We start from the raw sequence: 22,951 nt of genomic DNA on the forward strand, positions 1-22,951 counted from the left end.
TGGACAGCAGGTCAGAAAGCGCTGATAGATTGATGCGTTTGGCCGAGCGCATCACTCTTTGCAGATCTCGTCTGTCCTGCTTGGTGCTGTTCCCAAACCAGGTGCAGATGTTTCAGGATGCTCTCGATGGCGCAGGAGTAGAACTTCTTAAGCACCTAAGTCTTCTGGGGAAGAAGAGACACTGGCAGGCTTTCTTAACCAGGGTCTTAACCAGGGTGTTAATGTGACAGGTCCATGATGAGGTTCCGCATCTTCCGGGCAAGGACAGAGAGACTCAAGAGGAGCTTCTATCCCCAAGCCATCCGTGCCCTAAACACACACACCCGCCCTCTCACATCATCTATAATTGACTGAGACAGGACTCTTCCAGACACTCTAAACCAAGGCACAATGTACATTTCAATTCCTTTAATTTTAAATATGTTTATATTGTCTATCCTGTAAAATAGTCAGATGTCTATTCATATTAATGTACAGAATTCACCTGCTTGCTGCTACTACTGCACATTCACCCAGTGTATATACTATATGTATGTATATATATATATACATATATGTTCTTCCTCTACACCCCCCCCCCCCCCCATTTTTGCACATGTCGAGGAGCGTGTCAGGCTACATTTCACTGTGTGTTATACTTGTATAACTATGCATGTGACAAATAAAGAACCTTGAACCTTGATAGGTCCTGAGTGATGTGGAGACCCCTGGTACCGGAAACTGTCCACTCTCTCCACTAGGTGTACAAAGCAGATATGGCTAGTTTAGCAGATGAAAGGAGCACAAGCAGGAGACTTGGCTCTCAAAAATAACAATGTGGAATTGATTAAAAACAAACAAACAAAAAAACATGGATGTCCATTTGTGATCACAACATAGGTTTCATTTAGTTTGGTTTAGTTTTAAATATAGCCGGGGATCGGCTCACCAGGGCCTCCGTTCTTGGCCGCCACCTGACACACATTGCACCCGACCCCTACGGCGCCTCATGCAGGTGGTGGGCCTATAGGAGGATGGGCCCATGTCCCTTTGTCGGACTGGGCTCCATGGCCACCAGACGCATGCTAACATCAGCTGCTTTCTGGTAGAGAGTACCATGTCCCCCCATGTTTTTAATGCACTTGGAATGCTGGGCCTCCCTGCTGCAGGACCGGGGTTGGTCTGCTTGTCTCCACTCCACAGCAAACATTTCCTGGGTCTGGATTGACCCTCTGGGAGTGTCTATGTGTCAGGTCGAGTCTTAGACTCCACCTCTCAGGGAACATCTCAGGCTCCCCTAGGTGTGGGGGCCTATCTCCCCCCACTACACTCCCTGCCAATGGCTGATACCCTCAACCCTTGGTGCATTGGTGGTTTTCGGTGTCCGGGGCTGGGTGCATGGTGCTCACTCCCGGTGGTTGCTTGGCAGGGCCTGGCGCCCATGGCTCGGTCAGGGCCCTTCCGGAGGGCTATGGCTCCCCACATTTACTTTCAGATAATTATATGGAGAAATCTTTGGAATACAAGCGCGCTAACGCACACAGGTGTGCACAGACACACACCATCTTCCTTGGATGCTGCCTCAAAGCATATCGTGCGTTGTCGATTTTGTGTGCTTAATTTAAAATTAATTTTAAAATTGTAAAAGTAATTTTAAACATTTTACTCAGTAATGTGTACTGAGGACCTTCACCTTTTTTAGCTGAATATGGAAACCACTATACCAGAGGTGTCAAACATACGGCTCACCTGTATATTTTATATAACATAAAATAAACTATATACAAAGATGCAGAAACGTGTGCACTGAAAAACAGAGAAAATGTTAGATTTACATAAATTAAGTAGTCGACATTGGTTGCACACAGATGTTCTGCTTTTTGAAGCAACTCAACACAAGTTACACAAACAAAGTGCAATTGCAGTAAATTCATCAAAGACGCTTGAATAAATCCAAGAGATGGCCAGTCTCCATTTTTCACTGTACATGTAGCACAGAGCCGTGGCTCAGTGTCTGAGTGTCTGAATGAGTCTCACAGGTCTGAATGTGTGCTTAAAGCCATTTATAATTCCTAACTTGTTTGATCTGCTGCTCACCACAAACAAGCACAAGCATACATTTTGAACATTTTACTGTATATTTATAGGTTTTACAGTTTTTACTACTGATAAAAAGTTCCCTTATGGCCACTCATACTCCACAAAGTAATTAAGGAATAAACAATTACAAAACAAAAAACAACAATTTTCACCTTTGAAAAAAATGTAATGAATTCCCTCTTACTTTGGCAGTTTGGCACTTCCTCTACAGCTCTAAGTCTCAGTGTGTTTTGATACCAGTTTCCCATCAATAATCTCTATTTTTGGCATTATTCGTTTGCTTATTACAAACCAGTCTACTGTTGTGTACAGTGTTGTTTTTTCTTAGTTTTTGTTCCCAAAAACGTGTCTCTAATAAAACCTCTGTAACTTTGTGAAAATAGGAAAAGTTTTTGTTTTTCACTTTCTGCTATAGAAATTTCTAGAGTTTTCTAAGGGATCCTCGAGGTCATCTTACACACCTTACACAATTAAATAAAGTAAACAAAAAACCCCAACTATAACGTTTTTCAAGCTAACAATAGTCTAAAACCAAGTTAGAATAAAGTTGACAGTTAATTATATCAAAAGAAGAGGACAATTATTGATGAAGATTTGCAATTTTGGTATTTAAAAAACCCCATAAATTCATTACAGACTGCAGCAGAGAGTGAACGTATATGGTAACGATATCTAGTACAAGTGTTTCCTTCAGCTCACAGAATAATAGTAGTGTAGCAAGCACATTTAGCATGAGAAATAGCTTCTTTCCTATTGTATTGTTTATGACTGAGATACATGTCCTTATGAATAGTAAGTCCAGTTTTTCTGAAGAGACATTCCAGGCGATGGCCAATAGCTTTAAGCTGGCAAAATTCAAATGAATATCAAGGGACAGAATGGGGGAAGGAAAAGTTTGAGTTTTCTGAGGAGCCAAGGTATCTAAGAGTTTGACAAATCCATTGTTATAGTGAGATACCAAGTCATTTGTGGAAGCTGAAGCATCTATGGCCATTAAATTATCAATGCAAGGGGAAAGAACTGATAAATCAATGCCTGTAATGTTTCTAAAATTAAGAAAGCATGTTAGATTACCTTTGTACAGTTGGAAACCAACACCGAATGAAACTAAATTATGATCTGAAAAAGATATGTCTGATACAGCATAGTTCATCGCTCGGACTCCAGTACAACAGATAAGGTCTAAAGTATGTCCTTTGGAGTGTGTGGGAACATGTATTTATTAGTCTAAGCCAAAATTCTCCAGATAGGAAATATAAAATTTTTTTTAATTAATTTGATGCTCTGTCCATGTGGCTATTAAAATCTCCCAGCAATGTTATATTTGGACAGTAAAAAGTAAAATTACGACACGAGCTTTTGGTAAGTAGTTGTTGGTTTTGTGAAGCAACCGATGACGGGGTAACTCTCATGACTAACTCAGATTCCCTGTGGTTACGGAGGAAGAAAGGAGCTTTCCAGAATGCATATGAAAATTTTTCTCAAGGGATACTAATGTCCTTGCATTATATGCAATGACCTTCTGTTACGACTGTGGCCATAAGAAGTCTGTATGAGCTGCTTTGTTTCTGTGTCTGTGCTGTGCTTAAGACCCTCTGCAGGTCCTTCCCCTAATGAAGAGTAGTGAGCTGCTGATTGGACCGTGGAACAGGTGACTGCGTTCAAAAAGCCGCTCTGACAGCTCCCGGGAGAGAGAGAAACGAGCGAGCAGTTTTAAAAGCAGACGCAGACCCAGCCCTGGTTTCCAACTTTTTGCATTTCTTGGTATCTGTGTAAGCGTGCTCTGTCAGAGCCGCCACTGGTGTAAACTCAGTGCTTATGTATGCATAGGCTGAAGCGGAAGGGGTGAGCTGCCTTTTTCTTTCGAACAGTTTTCTCCTGTTTTGTGGGCTAGGAAGTGAGGGATAGTATTGTCATTTGTTTGTTTTGTTTCTATCTTAGGGTTTAGTTAGTTTCCTCTGGTGTGACTTAGGTGGTTTTGTTTATTATTTTAGCCTGGGTTGCTTCCTGACATTAAATAAAATCACCTTTTTTTACTCATAACTGGTTTCGAATGTTTGGCTTGGGAACCAGGGCAGGTACTTGCCTCTCTCTCCTCCAACCTTATGTGCGTCTCTATACGCCTAGACTAGGGGCGTAACACCTTCATCTTGGCTGCTTGTTTCTGATAAAACAGCTTCCAGGCACTGCTGTGAGGTGGGGTACAAAGGGCTCTGAAAAATCATGGTAATCTAGAATGGGTGCCTGTGTTAGATAGTTTGTCAACTGGTTTAGGGCATCTTGATGACTCTCAGTCCATCCAAGTTCTTCTTAAGACCAGACCCATTCTGGCTGGTCAAACTAGTGAATGGCAATTTCTGTCCTTCTGTTCTGTCTCCTCAATGTGACAAAAGGTCCGTAAGTCTTTTCTCAGAGTCATTCTGGTGCTTCAAACACTGCAGACTGACTTGCTTCTTTCTCACTCATTCTAGCAGCACTTTAAACTGGATGTGTGAATGTGTGATGTGTGCATTCATTAACTATTTTCAACCGTGTTGCTGTATCATCAGCTGTATCATCAAGTCACATCAAGGTCATGATTTTACAGTGAAGTTCAAAATTATTATTTAATACGCTTCCACCTGCAGAAAATGTTCCACCCTAGGACTGACATATAGTGCTTTTCTACTTTCCCTGAGTAATTCAAAGCACTTTATACAACATGCCTAACTCAGCTATTCACCCCAGTGCTTTTTTCTATGCTTGAGGGCTTTCTATTTAATATTCCCACACATTCATACTCCAGTAGATGTATGAGGGAGCCACTTGTGGTTAGCATCTTGCCCAAAGATATTTGGCATGCAGACTGAAGCAGCCAGGTATCAAACCACCAACCTTCAGATAAGTACAGTCATGCCAGGTGTCATAGGGCAAATAGTGGGGTAAACCCCAGACAGATCATCAGTCTGTTATAGAGATCCAGACAACCAGACACACTCATACCTTCTGCCAATTCAGAATCACCCATTTACCAAAGCCCATGTATGTTTTTGAACTGTACGGGGAAGCTGGAATACCTGAAGAGAATCAATGCAAACACAACAAGAACATGACAACACCACCAAGATTCAAACCCAGAACCTTCTTTATGTGAGACAGCTATAATGACCATGTGCTGTTATTAGTTTAAACAAAAAATGTTCAATCATGTTAGTTATTGTTCTCTGTAATCACAGGTTAACCGTTACCTCACACTGGCAGTCTTTATGCTAACCGTGAACATGGTATCTTATTTTTTCCTTCATCAGAAATTAACTAACAATCGAGAACAGACCTCAGCAACTGCTCATAACTGAGCACTCATTAGAAATAGAGAACTTGTATTTGAGGGTGGCTGTGGTCCCTAACCTCTGCGAATACCAGAGGTCAACTGTAAGGACATAAATGAGGGTGAAATCATCTTGTCATCTACATTGTTGATACAAGGTGCTAAATATGTGTTTTGATAAGATCAACAAAGATAAAGTTTGTGTGACTGCTTTACATTAAGTAAAAAAAAAAACTTACATGAGTTTGAATATAAAAATATGCATTATCTGTTCATACAAATATACTGTATTTACCTCTCCAGGATCAAATTTGACACCTTGTCACCAGGACTATACTAAATATGTACACAGACACCTGAAGTACATATTCGTGTTACTTGTGCAAATACATCATGTTGGAAATCAAAAAATATAACATAAAATTATAGGATGAGTACAGCAAGCAACAGCTGGATTAAGATATAGAGCTTTTTGGTCTATTATCTTTGTTTGTAAATCAAGGGTTTCTGCAAATTTCAGGCCAATAAGCTTAACTGAGGTTATACAAAGAATAGAAAAAAAAAAGGCTAAAACAGGTTTTTGATGTTGAGATCTTCACAGTCATGGCTAAAAAGCTAGAACAAGTGAATTTAATATTAAGGGCAGCTAATAAATTCTTACACTACATAGAAAATATTCAAATTGTTGAAATTCTAAAATTTTAACATTAGAAGACAGTTTTAAGGGATCATCTTAGAATGTTTATAAAGTATGCATAAACCCACCGATGGCTGACATCACCTACTGCGAAGCCTCAAGCTGAGCAATTTTGCCATTTTGGTCTGGGTGTTTTAAAACTGGGCATCATGAACACGTTGCAGATCTGACTGAGAAACTGAGCCCAATCAGAAGCAAGCAACTTGTGAATCTCATGATAAAGATTACCCTGCTTTACCCTTCTTTTGACTCTAATGTACATGATGATTTACAAAGTCATGTGTGTTCAGTATTTTAAACTTGAAACTACCAATTGAGGCCATCAACACATCAGAACGGTTTTAAGGTCATGAGCTCATATAGCAAGGAAGCCAGAGACCTCCATACAAGATCGCACCTTTGCAACAAAAGCAGTCTCCTCCTGTTGGCCATAAAAAAAAAATTCATGTCTAAGTGGCTTCCACAATGGCATCACCTTTCAGACCCAGAAGGCAAGTCTACCTTTTATATCTATATAAAAGGCATCTATATATTTTTATATTATGTAGTATGTTACAATTACGGGAAACCAAGATAACTAATTAAACATATTGGCTAAAAGATTTTTTGGTTGCAGTTGTATTTTAGGTCAAGTTATTATCAATGATGATGAACTGCTGATAGTCAAGATACATTCTCATAGTTGTCCTCTTCATCATCACTACTTTCTTCTTCTTCATCATTATGTACACCAAGCGAGGGTGGGGATACATTCTCATAATTGTCCTCTTCATCACTAGTTTCTTCTTCATCATCATTATCTACACCAGGTGGTGGTGGTGGTGATACATACAGCGAGGGTGGGGATACATTCTCATAGTTGTCTTCTTCATCACTAGTTACATCATCTTCATCTTCTCTGTGATCACTTACACTCACATAGGCCTTCATGCAATTGGGGCCTGCTTTCTTGTAATCATGATCATCATTACACACTGGCTCCTCATAGTCATTGCTTCCCTCTTCATCCACTCCTGCAGCTCCCCCTTTCATTTTTACATTAGTGTCCATTAGATCAACATTCACATAGTCCTGCGCATCGTCTTCATCACCCTCACTGTCTCCCCACTGGTAAGCATTCCCGACTTGGTCAACAACTGAAACACAAGTAAGGGAAAACAATGTCAATATGTAGTCAAACTATCTGATGAATAATTGCCTAAAATTTGTGAGCACACACTTTGACTGTGGATGAAAGCTAGAGGCTCCTTGGCTCGTCGTTGTCTTCTCCTGATGAGAACCACTAACAGCAGCAGCAGGAGCAGCAGCAGGATTCCAACAGCTACCGAGGACAACAGCAGCATCAAAGACACTAGAAGGACAGCATTCGATCAGTTTGATCAAAAACTTCCCCGGTACAATGAATTACGTCTTAGTTAAGTTGCTAATCTAGAGCAGTGTTTCCCAACCACTGTGCCATGGCACAGAGTTGTGCCATGAGAGATCATCAGGTGTGCCATGGGAAATTATTTAATTTCAATTAATTGGTCCAAAAAATACAATTTAATAATTACTGCAAATAATAAAATCATTGTTGGGCAGCTGTCCTTTCAACGCAGTGACTGGTAGAGTAATTACTCTTTCATGTCAGTGGGTGGCAGTGAATGAATGAATGAATGAAGCCTTTATTTGTCACTTGCAGTTGCCTGCAGTGAAATTGGAGCCCTTCCGACCATACATACATTACACAAACATTCCAGAGGATGGTATGGTGGAGTCAAAAAGGAGGTACTGCCTCTGGACACAGTGGAGACTGTCAGAAAACAACTACAAGAAGACAGCTTCTTGGAAGACAGAAACAGCTTTACCCCAAACCAGATTTGCACACTATTAGACCTCTGCCTTACCACCACATATTGTAAATACAACAACGGTTTTTACAGACAAAAACATGGATGTGCCATGGGCTCCCCGGTGTCACCTATTGTAGCCAACCTTTATATGGTGGAAAGAAAGGCTCTTGGCTGTTTTAACGGGAGGGTATCTAGCTGCTGGTACAGATATGTGGACGACACCTGGGTCAAAATCGAGACCCAAGAAGTAGAATCCTTCACTGCGCACATCAACGCTGTGGCTAAAAACATAAATTTCACCAGGGAAGACACAAAGGATAACTGTTTGCCATTCCTGGACTGTGCTGTGCACATTAAAGAGAACGGCAACCTCAATGTTGAAGTTTACCAGAAGCCCACACACACACGGACCAGTACCTCCTCTTTGACTCCCATCACCCTCTGGAACACAGACTTGAAATAATTAGGACCCTACACCACCGGGCAAAAAATGTTCCCTCTAAGCCTGAAGGAAAAAAGAGGGAACACGCACATGTAAATGAGGCTCTTAAAACATGTGGTTATCCTAACTGGGCTTTCATAAAGTCAGCAACGAGGCACAGAAAAGAAGATCAGACACCAACTCTTGAGGATCAGAAAGACAAATGCAAAAACATTGTCATCCCCTATGTTGCCAGTTTATCAGAAAAACACAGGAGTTTTCTCCAAGCATGACATCCCAGTGTACTTCAGACCCAGCCACACGCTCAGACAAAAACTGGTTCATCCCAAAGACAGAACTCCTAAACACAAACTTAACATAGAATATGCTGTAAAGGGTAGTGACGAATGCCCAGACCTCTACACTGGAGAGACCAAATAGCCACTTAATAAACGCATGGCACAACATAGAAGAGCCACCTTGACGGGACAAGACTCAGCAGTCCATCTGCATCTAAAGGACAAAGGTCACTCTTTTAGGACACCAATGTTCACATTTTGGACACAGAAGACAGATAGTATGAAAGAGGAGTGAAAGAAGCCATCTATGTGTATTGTGAATGACCATCTTTGAAGTAAGTAAGTAAGTAAAATTTTACTTATATAGCACATTTCTAGATAAAAGATCACAAAGTGCTTTACAAGGTATAGGAACAGATTAAAAAGACAAAGTACAGTCAAAAGTTAACAAAATGCAATTTTAAAAAGGATGTGTTTTTAGCTGACCACAGGCGGTGGTTTACGACACCAACTTTCTGCCATCTGAGATCCCTTCCAAGACGCCTTAACGCCCACTCACATCCTGGGCCATCTGACCTCAGGAAATCACATGATAGGTTGGGGCCAGGTTTCAGAGCAGGTTCATCCAAAACCTTGACTGATTGTGACCTACACCCGTTTTCACACCTTGACTTGTGTGATTAGGTAGAGGATCAACAGGGGGTTCATGACCCCGTTGGGGGACACTCACTGAGGAATTAAATCTGGGAGTCTCCACCATTTGACCGTAGAACTGAAGAAGCTTCTCGAATGAGAGGTGAAACGTCTTCAAGCAACTTAAAGAAGTCCAGATACTTTTCTTTCCAATCTTAATGAGTCTACGGACATTAGCTGACATTCCCAACTATTGGCCAATGTGCGTCTTGTGGAAGGAGACTCCATCAGAGAAAACTTTCTATTTTGCAAGGCACTGCCAGAAAAAAAACGGGACAGGAAATTTTTTGGGTTACATCCGAATAGCTTGAACAAAGAGGGTGGGAAACCTGCACGAGTATCTGCACTGATGGAGCAGCAGCCATGGTCGGACGCACCAAAGGTTTCGTTAGCAGAGTGAAAGCGATAAACCCAGATGTTGTTATTATTACGCACTGTTTTCTGCACCGCAAGGAGCTCGTTGCCAAGACTTTACCAGCAGACCAAGCTCCTGTATTGGATGATGTCGTGCGCATGGCAACCTTCATCAAGACAAGACCTCTGAAAAGCCACATACTTGCATCTCTGTGCGAGGAAATGGGAGTGGAGCATAAAGCTTTATTGCTCCACACGGAGGTCCGATGGTTGGCACGCAGCAAAGTACTGGCCTGTGTGTTTGAGCTGCAGGAAGAGCTAAACATGTTTTTGAGTGATGAGAGGTACAATGATGCAAAGCTGCTTACAAGTGATTAGGGGTGTGCAAGGCTGGCTTACATGGCAGATATACTTCCGCATTTTAATAAACTTAACACACAAATGCAAAGCCGAGATGAAAACCTGCTCACAAGCACAGATATAATAAATGTATTTTGTTCAAAGGTCCACCTCTGGCAACAACATCTTTAATTAACCGATTCGCACTACAACCTGGTTTGCCTCTTACCTGTAATTATTTTTATTTAATTTAATAACTGTACAGTACTCTGTTTATAGTAACCATTGTCCTTAATGTAAATATGTAAGAAAAATTGTGTATGTTTCTGTTCCGTGTCCTGTGTACTGTTTGTTTGTATATGTGTCTTTTTGGCTGCTGTTACAACCAAATTTCCCCTTGTGGGACAATTAAAGGATTATTCTATTCTATCTAAAAAATGCCAACCTTGGCATGTTCCCACTCGCTCAGAAATGGCAAGGAGATACTGAAACTGCCACACTGTGTGAAATAGTAGGTAAACATTTGAAAACGCTCGAGAAGAAGTTGTTAATTTATTTCCCCTCTGTTTCCACTGAATGCCTTGACTGGGTAAGAGACCCATATAGCTCAGCAGCAGTTTTTTAGAAAGGATAAGACTTTGCAGGAACAGGAGGAACTAACTGAATTGACACAAGACTGTGGTGTGAAGCTAAGCTTTGCTGATCTATCTTTGGATAGTTTTTGGTTGACTGCTGCAAAGGAGTTCCTCATTCTGGCAAACAGAGCCATTTTGACATTGCTCCCATTTTCCACAACATATCTATGTGAGCTAAGCTTTTCACTTAGGAAGAGTGGTTGAGAAGAGCTTCATATATGGGGAAAAAATGCTTAGATGGTTTTGTTACAAAACCCATAAAAAAAAAAAACAGAAAAAGAAAGCTGAACATACGCAAATCTTATAAATGTATACGACTTTTGTTGAAAAAATTGAGGTAATCTACTAATCAGAAGGTTGATGGTTCGATCACTGGCTGCTTCAGTCTGGGTGAGGCAAGTTGTATAAAGGGCTTTGAGTGCTCAGAGCAGAAAAGCAGAAAAGTGGTATATAAGAAACAGTCAATTTATCATTATTATAAACTACCGGTCAAAAGTTTTAGAACACCCAAATGTTTCTAGTTATTTATTGCAATTCATGTCATTCAAGTCCAATGAATAGCTTGAAATGGTACAAAGGTAAATGGTGAACTGATAACTCAGACAAGAAGAGGTCTGACAGACCCAAAGCCACCACTGAATCAGAGAACAAGTTTCTGAGAGTTAACAGCTTATATGATAGGCGGCTCACAGGACAACAGCTTCAAGCACAGCTTAATAGTGGTATAGAAAGCAAGTCTCAGTTTAAGCGGTAAAGAGAATACTTTAAGCTGAAGGTTTGACAGGACGAGTTGCAGCAAGAAAGCCATTGCTAAGACGTCAGATTAAGACAAAGAGGCTTGCCTGGGACATGAAACACCGCCATTGGACTACTGAAGACTGGAAGAAGGTATTGTGGACTAATGAATCAAAATTTTAAATCTTCAGTTCATCATGTAGGATCTTTGTTTGCCATCAAGTAGGTGAAAGGATGGTTCCACAGTGTGTGGCATCATCTGTCAAACATGGAGGAGGAAGAGTGATGGTCTGGGGCTGTTTTACTGGATCCAGGGATGGTGCCACAGCATTCTGCAGTGCCATGCAATACTCTCTGGTTTGTGCCTAGTTGGTCAGGGGTTCATCCTACAGCAAGATAATGACCCCAAACACAAGTCCAAACTATGCCAGAACTACCTCAGGAAAAAGAACAAGAGGATGGCTTGTTCAGACACAGACTTATACCCCATCGAGCTGGACAGAAGAGTGAAAGCAAAGCAACCTACAAGTGCAACATTTATGGGACCTTCTGCAACAGATTGGGAAGGACTTTCTGAAGAATATTTGATTTCTATTGTAGAAAAACTGTTATATCTGACAAAAGTCTACTTTGATGAGTCAAAACTTTAGAATACATTTTGGTACACTTCAGTTGCTTATGTGCACTATGTTTTCATTTCAGAGTGCAATGAGACATAAACTTTTTTTTTTTTTTTTTACCAGAAGTGTATATCTATTAAATGAACATAACTGCTGTTTGGCAGTTTTTTTTTCTTCTTTTTTTGGCAACATCAAGGTTTAAGTTCCTGTTTCTGTTAAGTTCTATTTTTATTTCAGCCTTTGCCCCTATTTCTACTGCTTCTTCTCTTTCTAGTCTTAATTGCAAACATACAAAGGGAAAACACAGAGACATTAATACTGAGAAAAATTAGGTAGTTATGATATGGTTTTGTTAATAAAACATAAATTCAACACTGTACTTACATTTAATGATGACACTGATCGGTGCTGTTGCAGCAGATCTGAATGTCCGTGTGGACACTGTGACTTCATACACACAGCTGTAGTTGCCCTGATGTTCATACTCAGCTACAGGGAAACTAAATGAGGCTGAGTTGTTGACTGCTGGCTCTGTGAGGTTGGAGCCAGAGAAGCTCAGAATAAAATGTCCACTGGAAAATGTGGAGTTAATGGAACAGGTGAGGATGAAGCTGTAACCCCTGGTGATTTGTGCACCTTCAGGACCCCAGACAAGTCCTGCATTAGGAGATGTCAAGGAGATGCTGGGCCTCTGCAGTCTCACTGTGTGAAAGCAAACTGGGATTAAAACATATTATTCTCTCTACCTTTTAATTCTGGACTTGTTTAAACTCTAGAATCAAAAGCAGAAGGAAGGATTTTTGTGGGGCACTTAAGGGAAGCTGAATCAAACTCAACACATTTCATCACTTACTAACTTATTAGTATTTGGTGTTATTTTATTTTTCACACATTCAGCAGTTATTGAGCAACATTAGAAGTTTCTTGCTACATGATAAATGAAAGTCCATGCTTATCTGCCGAGAAAAATGGCAGATTAGCTTGGGTAAAAGACCGAAAGCTGAGGCACACAATGAAGAATGCTGTTGGTAAAGTTTCTGGGCTGCCTTTCCTCATAACAGCCATCCCTTAAGATTTTCTCAATTTAGAGCAATGCATTATCAGGGATTGTAACATCTAGTCTTTTTACTGAATCTTTTAGCCCTCAACGTAGCATTTAGCTCTTTAGCTGCTCAATCCTCCATGGTATGTAATAGTTTGTTTCAAGTAGTGTGTGTTTACTCCTCAGTACTGTTGGCTTTGAGATCATTTTCTCTGGATACTGAAAAATCCACAATGAAAGTGGGATTCTGTTCATAATGCTTTTTTTTGCTTTTGTTTGTGCTTTTTTTTGTAAATAGCTATTAAAACAAGTTTAAGCTATGACTGAAACAACTTATTATCTGTATTAAAAATGATAATTTCTCATTTTGTTTGAAAAAATGCTTCTTACATGTATTTGCTTTATTACCTGTCACAGAGAGCCTGCCAGAGTCACTTGGTGGGGAGTTAAATTCAAGACCTGAGCCCATTTTCTGATACTGACACTGGTACGATCCCTCGTTATCAAAGTTCACTTTAAGGATATTGAATGTTGCAGAGTTTGTACTAGAAGTTTGGGTCCTTATAAATGAATCTGATGTTTTCTTCAGAATGAACGATCCACCCAAAACCTGAGTGGAGATTGAACAAGTGATTGCAATGTTCCGACCCCAAGTGACCTCACCAACAGGATTTATGGTGACATGGGGTTTTGGGAAACTCACTGAAAAAACAAACAAAACAAATGAACAAACAAAAAAACAGCATAATACTGATTGATATGTTGCTGGCTTAATGACACTTTTAGCTTTTGATTCTTGGAGCTGTCGAGCTCAGGAAATTGTTTTGTTTTCTTACCATTAACAGAGAGTCTGACAGCATCACTGAGGGGGGATGAAAAGTTTTGCTCTGAAATGGTTTTCTTATACTGACACTGGTACGAGCCGTTATGATCTAAGTCCACTTTGTGGATACTGAAGGTAGCAGATGTGGAACTTGAGAATGCAGTCTGGCTGAAAGTGCCTGAGGTCTTCTTGAGGATGAAAGTTCCACCAGAGAACTCGGATAAGATCAAACAAGTAATGATGACATCTTCACCCCAGGCAACCTTATCTCTATTCAGAGAGATCCTGGGCTTTGGAAGGCTCACTGAAAAACACAGTTTAGCATAATGTTAGTTTAGATAAATATAAGTTCATGCATTTAAATAGCAAATCTTTGTAACTTTTTAATTTTACAACCCACTACCAACTCACTACCACCCCAGCTCTTCCCCATCCCCCCATCCTTCATCTAACTTAATTTCATGTCTGTTAGCAGTAATCGTTCTGTACAGAACATGCCCCACTCTCCCTTCCTTTGTCATTGCTAACTATCTTTTCTAATAAATACCAGGGGTAGCTGTAGCTCAAGAGGTAGAGTAGGCCATCTCCTAACTGGAAGGTTGGTAGTTTGATTCTTGGCTGCTCGAGTCTCCAATCTGCATGCCTAAGTGCATTTTGGCAAGATAGTGTAGAATAAAAAGGGGATGCTTTTTCCTCTTCTAGTTTCATTATTTTAATATGGCACTATTAGTTCATTAGAATCATATAACCAGCTTTGCATTAAATATATACTGAAGTTTTTGATCTTACATTAGCCTTTGTATTACAGTGATTGTTATAACTCTAGTTTGATTTTCTACTTACAGGTGCCAGAATAATATGATCTTTCATTGCAGATGTGACCATGATCAACTTATACATATTGCAGTTTGTTGCTTATTATAGAGTTGTGCTCAAGTTAATTAAGGGTTAAAAGCTACAGTCAGCGTGAATGTCTGACTGATCTATGGAGGGGAAAGGCTTCGAGCATAGAGGGCCGCATGCGCTTACATACCACTGATATCATATTATCCTTTGTGGTCTTTTATTCAATTATGTTTTTTTGCTAAGTTTAAAGTGGTAGTTAATTAAACAACATGCTTACAGTACATATAATACATATAATCTAGGAATGTGTCCGGCCTGAGGCCTTAACTCATTTGGAGTCTCACTATATTTTACTCTACTTGGTAACAGATGACCAGAGTCAATAATTAGCCTCAGAGACCCAGGGCTTGAAGTTTGTTGCCTTGTTTGGAAGGTGTTATAGAAAAGAGAAGTTCTATGTCTGTTTATAGCCATTAAAGATGTACAAAATGTACGATTAACTGTGACTAATGTCTGGAACCTATTTTGATCTGTCATTACGCATGAAGGGGCATTCTAATACCCTGATTTTTACAAAACTATGGAGATGTGTTTTTTGTAATGAGATCTGAGGCTGTCTGCATACAGTTTCCATCTCCCACGGGTGTGACCATTAAAATCATCGTTTGACTTGACCCGGCCGGACCAGTGTTGTTATTGTGGTGTTTCTCCTGTCTCCATCCCCAATATTTTGAACCATAACAATAGCAAACACCAAGTTCCTCTCTAAACCATTTCTCATTGTATCGGACCGATGCCGATACGTAATATCGGATCGGTCCATCTCTAATTACTACTATAGATTTCTTAGAGATGTTAGTTTGCATGGACTGAAACAGTACTGTACGAGTAGCAGCAGGATTTCATGGTCACCAGGGAGACCAGCAAAATCAAAGACAGTTTTTTTATTAAGAAAACAAAAGAGATTCCACACATGTAACTTACCTATAAGGCATTTACGGCATGCCATAAAAAAAAACATCTTGCTCCCACCCACCCCCTTCATTTCTGTGTGAATGAGCTTGACTGATCATGCTTATCTGTCTGGGTTCCTTTTTTTCTTTTTTCTTTTTTTTTCTTTTTGTTTTCAGCCTATGAAGTGTTGATCACGGGAATGAGATGATAAATCCTGCGGATATATAAGTCTTACATAATTTAACTTACATTTAGGTAAGTACTGTAGGGTTGGAATAGCTGGTTTGAGTAACATTTGATTTCAGAACCTTGTTAGTTCCTGGATATGTCTGGCATCATGACTTTCTGTGTGTGCAGCCAGGCAACAAGAAACACATGAAAAACATGAAGTGTTTGATTTCACCCAGTGTCAGCTAAACACTGTACAGACTTAAGACACCACAGATTCCTAAGTGTTCAATGCAGGGTGTCAAACTCATTTTACTTCGCGGGACACGTACAGACCACTTTGCTATTAACTCATTCACTGCCAGGGTTTTTGAGCATTTTTACTCATTTTTGAAGAGCCACAGAAAACTGTGTGTTATGATCATATAAACGCTGAACCTACCAAAATGAAGAACAGACTCTCTTCTTCCATCCAAAAAAAAAGCTTGTTTCTACCATTTTCCATTCTTTAGTAATCAGCTGTAGAAGAGAGGTGGGTTCCACCAAAAATGCCTGTTTTGACCACAAAAAGGGAGAAAACGAGCTTTTTGTGAAAAATACATTTCAAGCAGTCTGATGTTCACTGACAAGCTGCCCGAGGTTGTATTCTAGCCCCTCCCATTGGAAACGTAATTGACGTCTATAGATGTCAATGGCAGTGAATGAGTTAAGTGGGCCGGACCAAACTCTGCTTTCTGTCACTGTGTAAAGAAGTTACATATTAAACAGTTTTAAAAAATTGTGACAAAAAAAGAAAATCTGTCAGCAAGACTCTTTGAAGAGTCTTTAGAAGAACTTTTCCTATTTTCACAAAGCAAAATCTGTTTACCTGCTCGTTAATCATTTGCTGTTTGCTGGTTGTTGAAATGGTTTTGAAAACTTTTAGCTGAGATTCTGATGTTTCTGTGGATGCTACACGTTTATATATTTAACAGATCTGGCTGTACATCCTGTTAAGCCAGATGTTCTCCCTTTCACATTTGATACTGGGGGCATTGGGGTTCAATGATTAACTGTTTATTGCTTAATTACTTTGTGGCCATAAGGAAGATTTTTATCAGTAGGAAAAGCTGTAAAACCTATGAAAATATAGTTAAAAGTCCAAAATTTATGCTTGTTTGTGGTGAGCAGCAGATGAAACAAGTTAAGAACTATAAATGACGTCAAGTTTTCTAGTCTCTTTGCATGTGGCCAAATGGTGTGCTCATTTAATAAAGTTGCTTGCATGAATTCTTAGCAGGGCTGAAGATTCGCCTCCCACGGGCCATTAATACCTGACAAATGAAATTATTGTTTCACTTGTTTGACACCCGAGGTCTAATAACTTAATGGCAAGAAAACGCATTTATCATCATTTTTGTATTAAAAAAGTCTTTGTGCTATAAAAATATCATAATCCAAAACAAATTGAATAACATGATGTTGTCATGCTGACATCAGCACTAATAATCAGTATATATTGCTGATGTCCTTGATCTTCTAATAGAAACAGGCTAATGTCATCATATTGTAATACAAACAGGATGTTATTAGCATGTTCTCATAGGAACATCTTAAAACACCATCCATCCATCCATCCTCATCCGCTTTGTCCGGGGCCAGGTCGCGGGGGCAGCAGCCTAAGCAAAGAGGCCCAGACCTACCTCTCCCCAGCCACCTCCTCCAGCTTATCCGGGGGAATACCAAGGCGTTCCCAGGCCAGCCGAGAGATATAATCTCTCCAGCGTGTCCTGGGTCTGCCCCGGGGCCTCCTCCCTCCTCTTAAAACACTAAAACAGGTTTTCGTATAGTTCTTGCCCTTCGGAGGAGTTGTGGTCTCCACGTGCTCTTGTTTCTCAGTGATTTCTTTCCTTATGGTGCATCTTCTCTTAGGTTTTCCACCTCCAAAAATCACTTTAACCTCTTTGTTCAAGTTAGAGCTAATTCAAGCGAATTAGTTCTGTTGATAAGCACCGCTGTTAATGTGTTTTTAAAATACAAATAACTGAACAGGCATGCGGTCCATAGCAGGAAACCAAGAGGGAAGTTGCTGCATGAAGATTACTGAGAAAAAAACAGCACCATACTGCAACTATAAATATCAAGTATTGATAAGATCATGTGGTACCATATTTGGGCATGGATGCTGTAAGTATTTGGGAGTGCTACTAGACTCTAAATTATCCTTTAAAAAACACATTAAAAAAGTAGTGAAAACTGTAAATCTTAATATACAGAACTTTAGACATATCCGCACATCATTAACAGACACAGCAGCGATTACATTCCTGCATTCTATGATACTGGCTCATATTGAATATTGTATTACAAGTTGGTCCAAGTAGCTTTGCTGCTATTGGGCCAATTGAAGTATGCTACAAAAGAGCATTAAAAATATTAGATAAAAAAACCTTTTTCATATCACCATTGTCAAATTTTAGAAAAATACATCCATCCATCCATTCGCTTCCGCTTATCCTTTTCAGGGTCGCGGGGGGCGCTGGAGCCTATCCCAGCTGTCATAGGGCGAGAGGCGGGGTACACCCTGGACAGGTCGCCAGTCTGTCGCAGGGCCAACACACAGGGACAGACAACCATTCGCACTCACATTCACTCGCACATTCACACAATGGCAATTTGGATTTTCCAATTAACCTATCCCCTCAAGCTAGAAAAATACAAGTTTTTAAATTTTACTAATTTCAAATTATTTAAATCTGCCTGTCTAATATACAAAGTTATACATGGTCTGGCGCCTCCACCAATGAGTGATTTTATTAAACAAAAGTCTAGCAGTGTTGCCGGGTCTCGACTGACTTGAGCCACTGTTAGAGGTGATTGTGAACTGGCACTCAGGCGGACCACCTTTTCACAGAATGCTCTGTCATATCAGGGAGTGAGCTTCTGGAATAGTCTTCCACTGTCAGTGAGGGAAAGTACAAGTCTACCCATCTTTAAGAGTCACTTAAAAGGGCGGCTGAGGGACACACAAACATGTAATCATGTTTAATAATCATGTTTTATATTGGACGGGAAAAAGAGTTAGTGTATTACAAAAAGGGAAACAACTGTTAGTGCAATGGGTGAACGCAATATCACGATGGTCAGGGCATGTACAATACTGGGGTTTGTGCAATATAATTGATGTGTTTCCGTTATTGTTATCTATACTGTCCTCTGTGTCCACTCTCCTTGTCATTGTTTGTTCTAGTATAATGTGATCACTGTTTTTGTCCTTGTCACATGACCTGTAAATAGTGTCTCTGTATGTTTTTACTAACTTGTGTTTAACACCAACCTGCCAGAGGGTCTGCAGATGGAAATTAGCCCAAGGCTATAATCTGGCATATTTACATTTGTTAAAATGTTCATTAATATGTATTGCCCCTCTTTCTAAAAAATAAATAAATAAAATAAAATAAAATAAAATAATATCAAAGAAAGGAAACTGACATTGATAAAGATATCTTCAGCCATTTTGACACAAGCACCGATTTTTTTTTTACTTGTCTTATCACACACTCATGAAAACACAAATATCTGACACAGAGATCAGAACTTAGAAAGGGGCTGGCATGAAGTTGAAGTTATTGCTGCCAAAAGAGGAACAGCTGGTTATTTTAAACAATGATTGATGATCTACTTTCTTCCACCACTCAGAACGCTTAATGAGTGTGCTTCATAAATAAAGAGTTCAAAATGTATTATTTATTAATTTAGCACATTTTTATCTATGTTTTGATAAGAGTATAACAAACACTTCTCACCTGAACAGACGACACCAGCATCCTCACCATGTTTACAGTCGTGTTTCCCAAATCCATTGTGTCCACACTCAGTTAGAGAACTCTCACTTCCTGAACAGGCCACATCATCAAGCCAGATTTGTCCACTTCCTTGACCGAAGTGAGCAGATGAAATGGCCTCCAATGCTGCCCCACAGCCCAGCTGTCTACAGACCACCTTAGCATCACTTAAGTCCCAGCGATCATCACAGACTGTTCCCCAGGAGCCACTGTGATAGATTTCAACTCTTCCAGAGCACCGAGTGGATCCAGACCCAGCTAGTCTGATCTGTCCTATCAGCACATAATATAAACTATATTTAATACTTTCCTAAATTTGAAAAGAATTAAAAAATTTCACACACAAGAACAGACTGACCTGCAGCAGATGAAGTGAAGGCCAAGAGGCAAGAAACTTTTGGAAGGAACAAAATGACATTGCTGATTATGTAAAGTAAGTAAATACATCTGTAGTCATTTATCTAAAGTGATCAATATTTGCACTGAAAGGTAAACCTCAAAGACCCAAACTGTCTCTCTACAAAAGCATTACAAAAGTATGTCTTACCGAAGGTCAAAAACTGAAGCACTCTCTGCTGTCTGCACCCCATGACTGAAAAAAAGAGGCTGATCGTGTCATTTATGGGAACCAGAAGACAGTAAAGTCAACAAAAAACTACAGTGTACAAAAAACACTTCACATTTGGTTTATCCTCCCAAAACACTTCCTCTTTCGTTTTGAATTTTTAAAAAAAATTCATCCACGGGGCTTTGACACGAGCAGCTCTAAAGACTGGAGCTCACCACATCATTAAAAAAATCAGTTTTTTAAAATAAAAATAAAACTGCTCGAGTAATCTAGTGACTCTCGGATACATATTGATTCATTATAAGCAAATTTGCACCAACCCTACCATCATCCACAGAAACACACACACTGTCTCCATCTGGTGATTAAAAAGTAATATTGACACAGATGATACATTCTTGAGGTTAAGCGCTCATAATTTTAAGCACTCCTACATTAGCCTAAAAAGTATTAGCAAGGACTCACAGTTTAACATTTGGGAAGATGATCTGAATGAGAAAGTCAATCCTTTTATAGTGGCAGTGGAAAGAAATGCAACCAGAGAATTGTCTCTGTTTCGACAGTTTTAAATCCTAACTCATTTCATGAATGTTTCTGAGGACTAAATTGGAAGCCACACTTTAAACTATAAAATCTTTAAAATATGGGCCTAAAATCGATGATCTGAAGCATTAAAGTGTCACAAATATACACAAAAAAAGCAAAAGAAGAGAAATCATGAAGGAGGAAAATTGCTTTTCGCAGCAGTGTGTGTGATACACCAACAAAAACACAGGGGCACACAGAATAAACTCATCCAAGATTTTTAGGAGATATACCCATGCCATCAATTTGAACAATCTACTGTGCTCGAGGTGATGACAATATGTACGCCTGTCTGACATATAACGTTCTACATGGACTTGCCCCCACATCCTTTAAATTAATTTATTAATCACATGATGTTCCTGTTAAATGTATAAAAGGAAGAAAAAAATCCTGTAGTCAAGAAAGGAGTGAAATAATTAATAATGACAATAATGAACCGGTTTGGAAAATGTAAGGAGTAGAAAGTCGAGATCTTTGTGTGAAATTGGAGGAATAAAAAGTAGCAAAGTGTCAGAAAAGTGCTCAAGTAGAGAAAGGAAACTTTTGCTTTTGATAAAGACCACAGTGTGGAGGACGTTCTGCGAACCTTCGTTTCGGGTTATCACCGTCCTCTGTCTTCGGTGGTGGCCCCTCCTTTTCCTCCCACCGTCCTCTGCAGCTGTTCCAGCTGTTGCTGCTCCCGTGAAGTTTCATTGTGTTAACCGGTGTTAAAGGCGTGCAAAGCTCACTATTACTCATTCATACATAAACAACATGCAGTGTAACTGAATCTGTTAAAAGTCCTTTACAGCAGTAGATCACCTAGTTTCTCACCTTGCTTATCTGCGTTTATTTTTTTGCGGTAGAGACTGCCACGTCTGCCTGGGAAAAGCAGCCTGCTAATCGTCACCACTTCAGCTCCTCCTCCTGCTGACAGCGCAGTGGGAATCACACTCCTAACTACACATAGAGCGATTGCCATTTTTCCCGAATCACTGTCCATACCACCACCTCTAACTGTAAATAATATCTCACATAATAACCTCTATCAGCAGTCATAATTAAGGAAAATGCTTTAAAAGATCAAATGCAATAAATTTAATTAAATATTGGTTAAAACATCCCTGTTTAGTGAATGTGTACACATGCCCTATCAGTGTAAACATTTCAGGCCTTTAGACAGCTATCAGCTACAGTGTAGCAATATCAAAATCTGAATGAACTTCTCTACAGTGCAGAAGAAACTTCAGTGGACATTCTTTATGACATAAGTGTAAAGAAAACCTTTTTTTCTCTAACAAACTTCACTGTTGAGTTCATCAGTCTGTGTTTTAGATCCTCTGTGAGCGACCTGAGTTTGGAGAAACAGTGGCACAAAGATGGTGCTCAGAACAAAAATGACACTTACCCACAGTCACCCTGTGATGAACTAACAAACAAGCTTTGTAAAGTGTGAAAACTGAGAAACAAGTGCTGCAGTTTTTTCATAAAATGCACTGCTAATCTTACTATGTTTGGTGTGGTGATGCCAGGGTCTGTCATGTGCTGTGTGATAGTGATAAACAAAAGGCGAACTTTGTATTTAGGCTGAAAGACAAAATAACAAGGCATAACGTAAAGTACCAAAGGAAAATAAACACATAACTACAGAACACACACAAACGCAGCATGCCAGGGTGATAAGGGAAGTGCAGACAGGGGAAGCAAAACTAAACATAATGCACACAAGATAATATACTATCAAAATATCAAATGGAAGTAATTAATACAAAAACCAGGATGTCTTAGTCCTGCAAGCTTGACACAGACAAAGTGTAAACAGACATAAAAGACTGACTCAACATGGGAGACACTAAAAGCCAAAATACAGAGATAAGACTGAGAGAACAGGAAGGAAATGTTAACGGGAACTAAAAAAACCAAAAGGGAGAACAACACATTAATTATTTTATTAATCAACACATTACACACATATGATACAGTTCAGTACACCCCCCCCCCCCACACACACACAAAACACTGTAGTAGCAATAATATAACTGTGTGTAATATAATATAAACGTATCATTACCTACTCTTTAATACTTTTGCAATTTGTTGTAGTTGTACTCTCTCAGTGTGTGTGTGTGTGTGTGTGTGTGTGTGTGT

General features: G+C 39.7%; 1 protein-coding gene across 1 annotated transcript; it reads right to left on the reverse strand.

Annotated features, from left to right (window-relative positions):
* Window positions 1-5,185: 5,185 nt before the first annotated feature.
* Window positions 5,186-21,715, reverse strand: LOC309704684 (uncharacterized protein). Its single transcript, XM_082530037.1, has 10 exons — window positions 21,638-21,715; window positions 21,411-21,497; window positions 20,216-20,260; window positions 20,027-20,062; window positions 19,630-19,941; window positions 13,890-14,180; window positions 13,462-13,755; window positions 12,396-12,713; window positions 7,303-7,434; window positions 5,186-7,219 (listed from the first exon to the last, which is right to left on the reverse strand). Exons 3-10 carry the CDS (start codon window positions 20,256-20,258, stop codon window positions 6,747-6,749), a joined length of 1,899 nt encoding a protein of 632 aa, XP_082386163.1. The 5' UTR covers window positions 20,259-20,260; window positions 21,411-21,497; window positions 21,638-21,715; the 3' UTR covers window positions 5,186-6,746.
* Between the last annotated feature and the right edge of the window lie 1,236 nt (window positions 21,716-22,951).

The sequence above is a fragment of the Aulonocara stuartgranti genome, assembly GCF_965226115.1.
Source record: "Aulonocara stuartgranti genome assembly, chromosome: 4".
In the NCBI taxonomy this organism is placed as follows: Eukaryota; Metazoa; Chordata; class Actinopteri; order Cichliformes; family Cichlidae; genus Aulonocara; species Aulonocara stuartgranti.

Coding starts and splice junctions, on each gene's coding strand:
- LOC309704684 (XM_082530037.1), bottom strand. CDS start 20,258: ATGGGGTGCAGACAGCAGAGAGTGCTTCAGTTTTTGACCTTCG. Junction 13,756..13,889: donor TGTCAGACTCTCTGTTAATG/GTAAGAAAACAA, acceptor TTGTTTTTTCAG/TGAGTTTCCCAAAACCCCAT. Junction 7,220..7,302: donor AGCTTTCATCCACAGTCAAA/GTGTGTGCTCAC, acceptor CTTGTGTTTCAG/TTGTTGACCAAGTCGGGAAT.